Raw genomic sequence first — 15,148 nt, 5'->3', positions numbered from 1 at the left:
TTTAACGTTTCTTCCATCTCTGCTCAATGGGGAAGATGGAGCTACCACTCCCATCCCCACCTGCTCTTTCAAGCCCCCGAAAGGTAGCTCCTCGGTAGCACTTTTTGTACCAACTCTTTAATAAATCACTCAACCTCGGATCTTTCCCAGCCAAGTACCCTGACCATCTCCTACAGGTGCCCACTCCTCATCAACCGATGCACCTGAGAGCCCCATCTTCCTCCACTTGGAAGCTCAAGTGTCTGGAAGCAAAAGCCTAGGTTCCGGTCTGATGATGCCCTGACCTGCTTTGGAAATACTTTCTGCTAGGCAGCGGTCTTGGCTAATGGGATGAAGGTTTTTTTTTGGTTTGCTTATTTAGAGATGGAGCCGTCTGTAAATAGAAGACGGCATTGGAAAAAAGCTTCAAATTCGTTTTCCCTTGGCCCGACCCGATTTGGAAGCTGTCTGAGGGCATTCCTGCGGCCCGGAGACCACCCTTCCCACGTGCTGGGCAGCGGGCGTGGGGGGTCGGAGGCGTCCCACCCGCAGCGCCAAGGAGGGCCACAGGGATCTCGGCGAAGAAGCTACTAGAAAGAGCGCGCACGCCGCGCTCTCCCGCAGCAGGCCCGGGCGCAGAGCGCGGAGGGCGGGGGGACCCCAGGCGCGCGGCGGCGCGTAGGCGGCGACGGCGGCGGCGCCCACTCCCCCTCGTCCCCGCGCCCCGCCGCTCGCCGCGCGCCGCCGGGCGCCGGCGCGCTCGGCTCTTTCCGCCGCCGCCGCCGCCGCGCGCTGCCCCGTGCGCTCCGCCAGCTTCGGCAATTTCCGTCGGGCCCTGGCCGCCATTTTCTCTCCGCTTGTGTGTCTCGCCGGCTGCGTGGCTCGGTTCTTGTGAGCGAAGCTTTGTCCGGTTCGGCAATGGACGGGTAGGTAACGGGGCCGGCGAGGAGGTGTGTGAGAGGGGAGCGGGGCCCGCCCTCGGCCCGGCCCGGGGTCCGACCGAAACCCTCCGGCGGCCCCTCCCAGGGCTGGGCTGCCGTTACCCAACCCCCGCCCCATCGCACACACCCCTCCCCGGGCTTCCCCCGGCGGCTCGGGCCGGGAAAACGGGCAGAAAGCGGGCTCGGGGGCGTGGGGGCCGCGGCGGGGGCGACGGCCCGGCGGAGGGAGCGGGCCGCGGCGGGGCGGCGGGCGCTGGGGTGGGGGCCCCGGGCCGCCCGGCCCGGCCCTGCCCCCTCACGGAGCCATTTCGGCCCGTAACCCGGGACCCGAACCCCGGGCGAGCGGCGCCGGGGGGAGCGCGTGTGGCGGCCCGGGGGGGGGGGGGCAGGCCTGGGGGAGGGCCCCGGGGGGGGAGAGCGGGCCCGCGGCCCCCGCGGCCGCCCGGGCCGCGCCCTGGCGGAGGGGGATGCGGGTGGCGGGAGCTCGGGGAAGGCGAAGTGGGAGCCGCGGGCGAAGGGGGGCGGGGAGGCGCGCGGCGGCGGCGGCGGCGGCGGGAGGAGGGGAGGGCAGATGTCACACTCCTTTGTTTTCACTGGCGGCGGCTGGTGGGGGCGGGAGGCTGCAAAAAGGCCTTTCTTGTGGGGCCTGCGAGCCTGGGCGGCTTGGCAGAGGGGCCGCGGAATTCAGTCATCTGCACAAAACGAAGCGTTTGTGGTCGACATCAGTCACATGGGCCGAGGCCACCAGCCATGGCAGAAACCAGAGCAGATAGGCAGCACGAGGGCCATCTCCTCGGCTACTTTGACCAGTTTGTGGACCCACAAAAAGCAACTCCACCAAGCCCCAGCCGTGCTGCGTCTTTGACAGCGGCGGTAGTGCCCAGCGAGGTGAGGCCAGGGCTTTGGGCAGTGATGCGGACCAGGCTCTCCGTGGTGCTTAACGCTCCACACCTGAAAAGTCCCTTAATAATTAAACTCGTTAGGAAGGAGGCACCCCTGTAGGGCGAAAGTACAGCTGTAGCCAACTCGTTGCAACAAGTCCATTTATTGGGCTCGTTGGCAGTGCTTGAAGGGTCAGGAGTAAAATACGAGTTTATTTTAAGCGCCTGGGGTTGGGTGTTTTTTAAAGAGAGTAACTGAAGATCCTGTAAAAGTTAGCAGACTAACAAAATTTAAATCACCCTCGAGATGCTCTAGAGAGCATTCTCCAGATGAAACCTAAGTCCAGAGAAATTCGCTATTGCCCCAGCTCAACATGGAAACGGATGGTAAAACTTGCTCTGGAATTACTCATGTTTCCTGATTCTATCAGAATTACTGAAGAGTTGAATTAAGTTTTAAAGTACTAATCTAAGTGTAACTAGTTTGGTAAAAAGGGGGTTAGAGGCTTCGGGAGTTTGCTCTTTTTGCTGTTTAAAGTGTTGACAAATAGCAAAAGTGTAATGAGTTTCCTCTCACGTTTGAAAGTCATTTCTGGAAAGCCAGGTTGGTAACACATCACTGACCATCTTTTTGTTGTTTTCCATCTGCATCGTGAGTGCAAGGTTTATGAATGATGACCCACCCTAAAAAGTTTCTTTTGAGGAATAACAAGAGGTTGAGACTTGTTTCTTTTTTTTTTTTCATTGCAGAATTGTTACTGAGGTTGCAGTTGGCGTGAAGGTAGGAAAAGATTGCTTAAACCTAATGAAAACTGGATTCCTCAATCTGCTTTATGTATTATCATCATTGATAGAAGCTTTCTGTTGACTTTTAAAAACTGTAATTTTCAAAATTCAAGTGCAGAGTATTTTTTCTAAAGTTGGCTCGTGTGAATAGTTTTAGCCTAAACAGACGACATTCATACTTTTTCGAGAGGCAGTTGGAGAGAGTAACATTCTAAACCAGGTATGAATGGTGGTCAAGGAATTAAAAAAACACTTTCAGACATGGCTTCTTATGAATATAAAACGATACAGTTTTTTTTTTTTTTTTGAGGGGAAATTACGGTTTTAAGTGGACAGATAAGTGATTTGAGCTAAATCACAATTTTTTTCCACTCTCTTTTTTTGTCTTACAATGAGAGATTTTTGCCAATAATAAGCCTCATTAGAATTAAGTTACCCTGATCTTTAAAAAGAAAGGAAACCTGTTTAGGCAGTTGGCTTCAAATTTGAGTCAGAAATTAAAGAGCTGGTCTGTGTGTCTATTAAGGGAAGGTAGGCTTTCTGGTGGAGATGGTGTGGCACCTCCTCACTCTCTGTGGCCGGGAAGACTACCCATTCTTTAAACCTCAATTCTAATGCATAGGCCTTTCATTTTCTTGCATCCTTGCATGTTTTGACATTGTGGTGTATTTTAATTTTTGTTTGTAAGCCTTTCTGCCCTGTGATGGCATGGTCCTTGTCTTAAATCTTTTAAATTTTCTAAGCTTGGCCTGGCATAACATCTTTCAAGCTTGGTATTCAAATACTTGGCTGGAAGCAATGATGTTTCCCCCCCTTCAAGTGTGCGTAGTCCTGAGAGGCTATGGTGCCTAGTCCAGTGATGCTGACTATTGCGGCTAATTTTTGGAATTCCTAAAGTTTCATCCATAACAGTGTGATATTGGAGAACCTGGGTTATTTTGTATTTTCTTGCTTGTTTTCCATTCTCTGTATCTAGTAAATTGGAAACTTGTCCATGCTTATTTGCCAAGTTCATGTTACATAGATTGGGGGAGAAATAATGAGTTTTGTGGGAAGATGTATTTATTTTTATTTGGCAGTGATTTTCTTAAGTTGAGAGTGCAAAATGTAGATGTTGTAGTTATCATCCAAACAGATATCCCTTGAAAGTGAAGTTTTTGTTTTTTTATTTTTTAAAGTTTATTTTGTTACAGCTGATTTCAGTGTTCCGCCAATTTCCGCTGTACAGCAAAGTGACCCAGTTATCCTACATATACATTCTTTTCCCCTTATTATCTTATATCATGTTCCATCAAAAGTGATTGGATATAGCTCCCTGTGCTATACAGCTTATCCTGGATGTGAACTTTTTAAAAGAATAAATGATACAAGTCTGAATTGTCAGCTATTATTGGATGAGGAGAGAAGGAACTCAACAAGACCCAGAACGACCAGAGAGAAATGAGAAGACTCAGAAGAGGATGTTCAGATTTGGTTTATTGGCTGTGCCGATTTTCTGTGTTAGTAGTATGAAGAGAAAACATTAGGAAATGATATAAAAGCAATGTCTAATCTTTATCTTGTCTGTTGTTTAAAGTTTTCAATAACTAAAATTATGTTTTATCTAATTTTCTAGGATAATGGTTAAGAATTTTTGCTATGGCATCAGACCTATATACAAGTAATTAAGCTTTCATGAAATTTTTTTAAAAGGTAAAAGTAGGAGTTCCTAGCGTGGAGCGGTGGAAACAAATCCGACTAGGACCTATGAGGTTGCAGGTTCAATCCCTGGCTTTGCTCAGTGGGTTAAGGATCCAGCACTGCTGTGAGCTGTGGTGTAGGTTGCAGACACGGCTTGGACCTGGTGTTTCTGTGGCTGTGGTGTAGGCTGGCAGCTACAGCTCAGATTAGACCCCCTAGCCTGGGAACCTCCAGGTGCGACCCTAAAAAGATTAAAAAAAAAAAAAAAGGTAAAAGTAATACATGTACATGTTTTAAAAAAAAATTCAAAGTGAAAAGTATTTCTCCCTGATTGCCACTTCTATATCTTAGGTATAGGTAGTTATGTTAAAAAGATCTTACTGCATTTTTCCTGAAATTAATAGTTTATTAATTACCACACATAAATATTCTTGTTTACTTACAAAAGCATTCATGCCATGTGTATTGGCTTACATCTTGCCTTAAAAAGAAAGCTTTATTGAGATATAATTTGACATAAACTGCAAATATTCAAGTTACACAGTATTTCAACATGTGTACAACGATGAAACCATTAATAAAATCAAGACAATATCCATTGCTCCCCAAAGTATCACTTTGCCCTTTTATAATCCCTTCCACATGCCTTTCACCCGGTAACCACTGATCTGCTTTCTGTCACTATAGATTAATGCGCAATTTTTAGAATTTTAAACTTAGTCGTACAATATGTACCCTCTTTTTGTCTGGATTATTCTACTTAGCATAATTATTTTGGGATTTCACTCATGTTGTGCATCAATAGTTCCTTCTTTTTTGTTGCTTAGTAATATTACCTTGTATGGTTATAAGGCAATTTATTTGCCACTCAACTGTTGATATATATTTGGGTTGTTTCCAGTTTTGGGCTATTGTAAATAAAGCTTGTATGAACATTCCTGTGCAAGTCTTTTTATGAACATATGCTTTCATTTCTCTTGGGGAAATACCTATGATTGGAATGGCTAGATCATATGGTTTGGCATATGTTTAACTTTTTAAGAAACTGCAAACTATTTTCCAAACTGGTTATACTCTTTTAACATTCCTATCAGCAGGGTATGAGATTTCATCTGTATCTTTTCTAGTGCCTGTTCTTGATTATAGACATTAAAGTGGATGTGAAATAGTAATCTCTTTGTGGTTTTAATTTACATTTTTGTAACATCTGTGGCGTTGGACATCTTTTCATGGGCTTTTAAATTTTCTGTGTCATCTTTGGTGCAGTGTCTGTTTAAATCTCTTGCCCACATTTTAAATTGATTTTTTTCTTTTGAGTTTTGAGAAGTCTACATTCTGGGTACCCATCCTCTATCAGATAAATGGTTTGAAATATTTTCTGCCACTTATGTTTGCACTCTCTCAAAGTATCTTGGGGAACAGTAGTTTTTAATTCTGACGAACTTCAGTTTACCAAGGTGGTTTTTTTTTGGCAGGGGGTAGGTGTTGGATTACACTTTGTCACAAACCATCTTTGTCTGACCCAAGGTCACAAAGATTTTTCCTTTGTTTTTTTAATTTTTTTTTGTTTTGTTTTGGCTGCTCCCAGATCCTGTGAAAGTTCATAGGCCAGATATCGAACCCATGCCACAGCAGTTGCCTTGAGTCACTGAAGTGACAATGCTGGATCCTTAACCCACTGCACCACCGAGGAACTCCTCTCCTTTGTCTTCTAAAAGAAGTTTCATAGTTTTTAGTTTTGCATTTAAGTCTTTTTGAGTTAATGTTTTTAATACGGTCCAGTGTATGAATCAACTTTTTTGGGAGTTGGATGTGGACATCCACTTGTTCTAGCACCATTTGTTGAAAAGACTATTCTTTCTCCATTGAATTGGCTTTGCACCTTTGTCAAAAATCAATAATAGTATGTACCTGTGATACTGTATTCTTTTCCATTGACCCATTTTTGTTTATTTAGTTGCCAAAAACATACCGTCTTACTATAGTTTTATATGAAGTCTTGAAATCAAGTAGAACTTTGCTGTTTTTCAAATTTGTTTTGACTTTTTGGGTTCTTTATGTTTTCTTATGAGTCAGTTTCTACACAATAGCCTGCTGGATTTAATTGAAATTAACTTGAATCTGTAGAGCAGTTTAAATGATGAGAGCAGGCATTCTTTGTTCAATTCTAGAATACATATCCTAAGTGATATTTTTTTCTTAAATGTTTGGTATAGTTCACCAGTGAAGTTGTGTGGACCTGGTGTTTATTTTCTTTGTGGGGAGGTTTTAAACTACACATTAAATTTACTGCATGGATACAGGATTGTTCCGATAGATTACCTATTTTTTCTTGAGTGAGCTCTGGTAATTTTGTCTTCCATAGGTTTAGTCTCTTTCATCTAAGTTGCTGACACTTATTTGCATAGGGTTGTTCATGATATTGTTATATTTTTAATATGTATAGTCTGTAGTGATGGCGCCTTTCTCGTTCCTGATATTGATAGTTTGTGTCTTTTCTCTTTTTTTCATTGTCAGTCTGGCTAGAGTTTTATCGATTTTATTAATAAAAATATAAAATGCAGCCTTTGCTTTCATTGAGTTTTCTCTTTTCTGTTAGCTATTTTATTGATTTCTGCTGTTTTAGTTTTCTGCTTTGTATTTAGTTTGCTCTCTTCCTGCTTAGGTAGCATTTAAGTTGATGTCATTGACATGATACCTTTTCTAATTCAGAGGTTTAATGCTATGTGTTTTCATATAAGTGTTGCTCTTATGGCATCCCTCAAAATTTGACTTGTGTACTTTTCATTCAGCTCAAAATAATCCTCATGTTTTTATTATTAATATAATTTATTCTTATATTTTTAAATTTCTTTGACCTGTGGGTTATTGAGAAATGTTATGTAATTTCCAGCTATTTGGAATTTTCCATATATTTTTCTATTATTTATTCCAGATTTAATTCCATTGTGCCTAGAGGACGTATATTCAAACACTTGAGTCTTTGTGATTTTGTTTTACTGTTTTATGGTTCAGACATCATATATCCTGTCAGTTTTATGTGCTTTTGATAGGGATGTGTATTCTGTTACTGGGTGATGTGCTCTATACGTTCCGGTTATGTTTGTTGATATTGTTGCTCACAAGATCTGTCTTTCCTGATTTTATGTCTATGGTTGTTCTGTCACTTGTTGAGAAAACAGTATTGAAATCTCCTATATTTTTGTGCATTTGTCTGTTTTTCCTTGCAGATCTACCAGTTTTTATGTTTTTTGTAACATTAGTCCATAAATGTTTAGAATTATTATGTCCTCTTTATTTGTTGATCTCTTTATTATTATGCAGTGACCGTTTTTATATCTTTTTCAGTTATTTTAAATCTATTTGTATCCTTAAATTTAAAGTGTATTTCTTGGAGTTCCCATTGTGGTTCAGCGGGAATGAATCTGACCAGTATCCATGAGGATGCAGGTTTGATCTCTGGCCTTGCTCAGTGGGTTAAGGATCCAGCGTTGCTGTGAGCTGTGGTGTAGGTCATAGGCACGATGCGGATCTGGTGTGACTGGGGCTGTGGCCAGCGTCTGCAGCTCTGATTCAACCCTTACCTAGCCTGGGAATCTCCCTTCATATGCTGCGGCTGTGGCCCTAAAAAGACAAAAAAAAAAAAAGTGTCTTGTAGATGGCATAAAATAGACTTGATTTTTAAATCCTGTTTTATACACTCTTTTGATTAAGACCCTGCACATTCAGTGTTAATATATATTAACATGGTTAGTTTTATTTTATTTATTTATTTATTTTTTGTCTTTTTGCCATTTCTTGGGCTGCTCCGTCGGGAACTCCGACGTGGTTAGTTTTAGAAGTACCACTTTGTTGTTTTTTTTCTGTTTGTCCCTTATTTTCTTTCTTCCTTTTTTTTCTGCTTTCTTTTGGATTGAGTATGTTTTAAAAATCCATTTTATCTGGTTAGCTGATTGGCCTACATATATATTTTCTTACGTTGGTAGCTGTTATAAGCCTACATCTCTGATTTACCGCAGTCTTCCCTCCAGTAGTATTTATGCCACTTTACATACGCTTTGTGAATATTAGAGTACTTCTCCCTTCCTAGTCCAAGTACTGTTGTTATGACATTTTACTCCCACATGTTATAAATTCTACACTGCTTTCTTTGTGTTTAAAAGCCAGTTATCTTTTTAAAAGATTTAAACAACAAGAAAAGTATCTTCTACATTCCCCTTAACATAGTTATGCACATACATTGAATACTCAGGGAGGAGTCTCCGAAGATTTCCAGAGTTCTCTCTGTACAGCACTCTGGAACCCTGCCGTACCAGGTCTAGTTGCTTTGGTATCCTTGGATTCTTTGGCTCTTTTTTAGTTCTCAGGGAGTTTTCAAAAGTTGACCCGATTTCCCTGTCTGAGTTGTGCCATGACCTGGACTTTTTCTTAAGTGAGTAAGCTGGGACCATCACCTCGCTTGTTGACTCTCAGGAATCATTGTCCACCATTGTCTGATGTCCAGTGGTCTTGAAAATCATTGTTCTCTGTGTTTTCTTTCCTTCCTCCCTCTCTCTTCTCCTCCCCCACTTCTTGCCCCAAAGAAGTTCTTTTTTTTTTTTTTTTAAATTACATATTCTGGTCTCTGCAGTTAGAGATATACCTCAGTCTTTGTATGTGGATGCACCACAGTGTAGTTGCTTGACACACAACACTTTGGTTTCACATTGATGAACATTTTAGTCTAATTCCCTTTGCAGTTAAAAAGACATATTAAAAATAGAAATAAAAATGCTGTACCAAATGAAGTTTACAGTTAAAAAATTTGGAGTTCCTGTTGTGGCGCAGTGGTTAACGAATCCGACTAGGAACCATGAGGTTGCGGGTTCGATCCCTGGCCTTGCTCAGTGGGTTAAGGATCCGGCGTTGCCGTGAGCTGTGGTGTAGGTTGCAGACGCGGCTCGGATCCCGCTTTGCTGTGGCCCTGGCGTAGGCCAGTGGCTACAGCTCCGATTTGACCCCTAGCCTGGGAACCTCCATATGCCGCTGGAGTGGCCCAAAGAAATAGCAAAAAGACAAATAAATAAATAAATAAAGTTAAAAAAAAAATTTGTGAAACCTACAATGCCGAAAGGATTCTTACTAATTTGTTTTCTACAACTGTGTATGGGAGTGCTTATTTTTCCTTCCCTTAACCAATTCTGGGTTTTATAAATACTTAGAATATTTGCTAATTTTAGGGTAAAAAAGTTTTGTAATTCATATTTTGAAATGAGTGAGAATTTAAAAATTTTGACTATTTCTGTTTCTGTGAACTGCCTCTGTATATGAGGTCTGTTTTAATGATTTCTTTATCTTGTTACAACTGTGTAAAAAGAAAATTGATGCATATGCATCATAGGTACTTTTCTTATATTTTATTACTTTTTACTCCATAGAGTTTTGGGCATTAGATGTATTTGAACTATTAAGTAGTATAATTTCATTTTTTTGGGGTCTATTTGATACTTGAATGCTTATCTTTAGTTTCATTGAGAGTATAGTAATTTTAAAGATTAAATGTGACTGTGCATGAAATATTTCCCATGAACTAAGTCTTCTATTAGTATTAACTGATTTATATACTGTATATAAAATATTCAATTTTTATAGCTTTGGGGTAATTGAAATTTCATTTTTCATTAGCCTCATAAATATGCTGTAGTTACTCGGTTCTCATTGATTTTAGAGTCCTTTCTATTTGGTTAGGTCACTAAGACTATCAAACAAGAAAGGACATTTGAGAATTTTTAATATGAAGATTGTTGCATTTCTTTAAAATGGTTTTTTTATACTCTTTGTAATTTGTTACTAATTTCAGAGGTTTCATGTATGTACTCTTAACCATTTTGCCATTGTGAAATTCTTGCAAAATAATAGGCCCAAGTAGTTAGGTTTTTTTTTTTTTAAGTTAAATTTCACTAGTATTTTGAAAATACTGGTTAATTGCAGAATGCACAGTTTAAGTTGTGATGTGGCTATTTATTCATCATCATTGGCATTCTTGGATAATTGCAGTGAAATAATGCTAAAGATTTTTTTTTTTTTGTGGTAGTTGAACATAACTGATTCATAACAGGTGTGTTACCAAAAACTGTTGTTTGGGTTTTTAGATTTTGAGCTTTCTTTAAATGTTACATAATACTTGTTTGGGTATTCATATTAAGATTTTAAATTAGAGACCTTTATAGTGTCTCTAATGCCATAGACAGGAAGGAGTTATCTGTAGCATGCACAACTAACAAAGCTTTAGAATCCACAATATATAAAAACTCCTAGAAATCAGTAAGAAATAAAAACTATGAAGTTGACTTCTATTAAAGTGCTCCTTCTAAATGAGATTTACAGTTTAAAGAACTACGACAGGTATCATCATCATCATCTGAGCACTTCTGTACCATTCTGTGCTAAATTTTTTATACATTATCTAATCTTCAAGACAATTTTTGAGGTAGATCCTGTTAAAACCGCTTAAAACTGTAAAACTGAAACGCAGAGGTTATCTTGTCCAACATTAGAGATCAGTCCTAATCTGTTAAGTCTGAATCACATGCTTTTAAATTGACAAGACCGCCACTGAAAAGAACATTTCTTGTCCACCATCAATAATTCCAATTTATGTTAAATCTTAATACTTTATTTCTGTTACATAAATCTTAATCATACTTTCATTTTTTTTTTGCTCTTTATAGCTGCACCTGCAGCATATAGAAGTTTCCCTGGCTAGGGGTTGAATTGGAGCTGCAGCTGCTGCCTACGCACAGCCACAATCAGATCCAAGCTGTGCCGGGTCTGCAACCTGTACGCCACAGCTCATGGCTACACCAGGACCTTAATCCACTGAGCAAGGCCAGGGATGGAACCCGCATCCTTACGGATACTAATTGGATTCTTATCCCTCTGAGCCACAACAGGAACTCCCTTAATTGGACTTTAACAACATACTTCTTTGTAGATATCCTTAAGAATACTGATGAACGTGTTTGTTGAGCAAGCTGTACTGAACACAAGGTGAAGACAAAGTTAGAACAAGTAAGGTTCTTGACAGAAACACCATAAATATATGCAAAAAAAGCAGATATCACGTCTTCCAATAGAAAAACTTATCACTGCTTGTATTTCTGAAAACAAAAAGAATCTGTTATCTCTAGATCCAACTATCAATTGACGTATATGAACAACATTAATTATAATATCAGAATACAATCAGGAGTTGCAAACTGCGTGGGCAACTCTCTAAGAACAATAACCAGTTTTCTTCAAAAATAAAATGTAGTTATCAAGAACCTTATAGTAATAAAAGGAGATTTTGTAGACTGAAAGGAATTTGAAAGGCATATTAATCTATCAAATTGAAAACCTATACCTGAGGTTTTTCTCCACCGTATCTGCCATTCCATCTTCTCTCTCACTCCCAAACCCTTTGCCATAAATCCAAATTATTCTGCTGACAGTTCAACGGCTGTGAATTTGTGCCAACTTACTGATATAACTTTGGCCATGTCATCCCCTCAACATATACTGCTCAGTTCCACTCCCAAACATTTACAACGCACAGGTCACGATGCACTAATTTCATGAAATCTACTCTCTGATCCTGCCAACCAAAACGAATCTCCCCCACTGTAGTCATAGGGCATTTGCTTAAACCTTGTATTTATTTCTTAAAACTAGATGAAGCATAAAACATACAGCTCTTCTGGATCTCTAGCAAAAAGAATGATTGCAATAAAACTGATATTATCTCTTTTTTATTGATAAGTGACCCATAAGATTATCAGCACATTGAAGCCAGACACCCTTCCGGAGTCATTAAATTATTCCTGAGTATGTGCTATTTAACATGCACTATTGATGTCGGAAGAACAGTAAAACAAATAAGGTCTCCGCCCTCAAGAAGCATGTGTTCTATTCTTAGTGTCCTTGAATCACCAGTTTTTAAAAGAGTGCTGTCATTTAGTGGCAAGACTGGATCCAAGCTGCATCTGCAACCTTTGCTACACCTTGCAGCAATGCTGCATCCTTAACCCACTGAGTGATGCCAGATGTCTAACCTGCATCCTCACATAGACACTGGGTCCTTAACCTGCTGAGCCACAATGGGAATTCTTAGATTTTAGTTTTAAGAACTTGTTCTTAAACTTGAGGTTTTACATATAGTCCTTTGGACTTTATTTTGAAATTTTTTTAATTTTTATTTTCATATTTAGGCATCAGTCTACTTGGAATTTAATTTTTGTGTACTGTGTTGTAAAGGTTTAATGATTTTTCCTTTATGGTTAACAAATTTGAATAGTTCAGTAGTTCATGTTTTTCCCACAAATCTGCAGTGTTTGCTGTCAGGTTTCCATTTAGTATGAAACTTTCCCTGAGCTATCTGTTATGTTTCATTGTCTTTTCCTGTCCCACTACCACAATGTCTTAACTTAATGCAACATCACAGTAAGTCTTGAAATCTTGGAGAGTAAATTTTCCAACTTTCCTTTAAAATTGTCTCGGCATTTTCTTTTAAGATCAATTAAATAAGTTCTAAAGAGTTTTCAGGTTTTGATTATAATTGTATTAAATTTATAAGTTAATTGGGGAGTACCATATTTGCATTATCAAAAAATAAGATGGTAGTGCTTGAGAGAACAATGATATATTTCTTTGAAGAATTTTCCCCTTATTTCCCTATGATTTTTTTTTTTAATTATATAAAAAGCATGCTTGATGCAGAAACAGCGCTTTAGGCAAAAAGGAAAGTAAATCCGGTAATTTTCCAAAGCTAATCAGCATTGTATGTACCTCCCATCCCATCATTTTCCCTACATATTACAAAGATTTTAAACAGCTTAGGTGTAAGGCATGAGGAACAAGAGATGCTTTTTTGACATATAGTTCAGTTTCTTCTAAGATCATTGATTTATTCAGTTATTCAGTACTTTCCTACACCATTACCTGTTTTATTGAGTTTGAGATTTCTGAGAATTTTATAGCATTTTTTAATTCTCCCTTTTAAAAGTTTTCATTAATATTTCATATGTGTATTTTACCCATTTTCTTTGTTTTTCTTGTCAAAGACCTTATTTTACTGGTCTTTTCAAAGTACCAGCTTTTGTTAATTTTTTTTTTTGTTTCATAATTCTCTAATTTCTGTTTTTATCTTCTGCTTTCACTAGATTGATTTTGTTACATTTTTCTGTTGACTTTATATCCTGAACACATTTATTTTCATGTTTAAAAATGCATTCAAGATTAAGAAAGATTAGTTGATACCTTTGGCAGTAAGCTTTGAATTTTAGACTTTTTAACTTTTTTTTTTAAGATTAAGCTACAGTTGACCAAAAAAAAATTGTATTATTTCGGGTGCAGAACATGATTTGATACATGTATATATTGTGAAATGATACTAGATAAGTTTAGTTAACATCTGTCACCACATATAGTTAATTTTTTTCTCTTGTGATGAGAATTCCCCCCCCCCCCCCCATACCCGCTACATGGAAAAGTTCCTCCCGGCCAGGGAGCGAACTTGGGTCACAGGAGTGACCATGCTGGATGATTAATCTGGTGGGCCACCGTGGACGACCACTGTTTTGTTGTTCTTTCTCAATTGTTTTGGTTCTTAGGGGTCCTTGGTGGTTCCATATAAATTTTGGGATTGTCTTTTCTGTTTTGTGAAAAATGCCATTGGAATTTTGATAAGGATTACATTAAATCTTTAGATAGCTTGGGGTAGTATGGATAATATTCTTCCAGTCCAGGAGCATGCAATATCTTTCCATTTATTTGTGCTTTGAGTTTCTTTCATCACTGTCTTTTATCTTTTTCACTTTTTTAAGCTTTACGAAGGTTTAAGATGTAAAAAAGTAGGATGAATGGTATAATAATGTACTTTTGCCTTCCACTGGGAGAATATTAAAGCAAATCTCAGAGGTTGTGTTTATATCACTCCTAAATACTTCAGTGTTTGTATCTAATAGATATATTCTGTAAAGATGATATTTATATCATTGTACCTAATAAAATTTAAAATAACTTTTTATTTTTTAATTGATGTAAAGTTGACATAAAATATTATGTTAGTTCCAGGTGTTGTACAACATCATGAGTCAACATTTACATACATTACAAATTGATAGTGGTAAGTCTATTAAACCATCTGTCACCATACAGAGGTATTACAATACTGTTGACTGCATTCCCTGTGGTGTACATTACATCGCAGTAACTTATTTATTTCATAGTGGAAGTTTGTCAGTTAATCCCCTTCACTTATTTTGTCCAACGTCACCCCATCCCATTACTAAAATAATTTCTTAATATCATCTAACTCCAACAGTAGTCAGAATTTCCCAGTAACTTCAAAAAAGTCTTTTATATTTTCCTTTTGCATCGGGAACCAGGGAAAGTCAGCATGTTGAAATGATTAAGGTATAAGTCAGTTTTCTTCCCCCTCCCCTTTTCTTGATTTTCTTTGTTGAGAATCTGGGTCTACTGTTCTGTACAGTTTTCAGAAAGTCTTACTTTTGCCGATTATACCTCCATGTTGTCATTTGTGTGTTTCTCATATCCTGTATTTCCTGGGTACTTGTAGTTAGATGAGGCTTGATCAGATTCAGGTTTGATTTTTAGCAAGAATGTTAAATGTTAAATTTTTAGCAAGAATGTTAAATTTTGTTGTTAACTTTTTAGCAAGAATGTTAAATGTACTCTGTAATTTCTAATGTATCACTCTGGAAGGAGTATGTCTAGTTACTTCTTTGTGGTGTAGGTTAAGGCCTCCTCAGCTGGATGTATGGAGTAGAGAGTGCCATATCATCCTTTCCCCTAGTGGGTTTTATTTAGTAGTTGGTAACTGCATAATCTCAGTGGGTCTTA

General features: G+C 39.0%; 1 protein-coding gene and 1 long non-coding RNA gene across 14 annotated transcripts in view; both read left to right on the top strand.

Annotated features, from left to right (window-relative positions):
* The first annotated feature begins 823 nt into the window (after positions 1 to 823).
* Positions 824 to 15,148, top strand: part of PTBP2 (polypyrimidine tract binding protein 2) — an 80,367-nt gene continuing 66,042 nt past the window's right edge. For all 13 annotated transcript variants that reach the window (XR_014844692.1, XR_014844691.1, XR_014844690.1 and 10 more), the window contains exons 1-2: positions 824 to 905; positions 2,552 to 2,582. Coding sequence is in view for 5 of the 13 variants with exons in the window: in XM_021090157.2 (XP_020945816.1) it covers positions 898 to 905; positions 2,552 to 2,582 (39 nt within the window). In the remaining 8 variants the exon portion in view is untranslated. The remainder of the gene's footprint in view (positions 906 to 2,551; positions 2,583 to 15,148) is intronic.
* Positions 5,729 to 11,006, top strand: LOC146404241 (uncharacterized). Its single transcript, XR_014844705.1, has 2 exons — positions 5,729 to 7,739; positions 9,155 to 11,006. It is a non-coding gene; the product is annotated as an uncharacterized LOC146404241 (long non-coding RNA).

Source organism: Sus scrofa, chromosome 4 (genome assembly GCF_054392235.1).
Source record: "Sus scrofa isolate SSC_HxYL_T2T_F1_AM1 chromosome 4, Sscrofa_HxYL_maternal_Yorkshire_Landrace_v2.0, whole genome shotgun sequence".
Lineage (NCBI taxonomy): Eukaryota > Metazoa > Chordata > Mammalia > Artiodactyla > Suidae > Sus > Sus scrofa.
The sequence above is the reverse complement of the archived record's forward strand: the minus strand, read 5'-3'. Positions and strand labels throughout refer to the sequence as shown.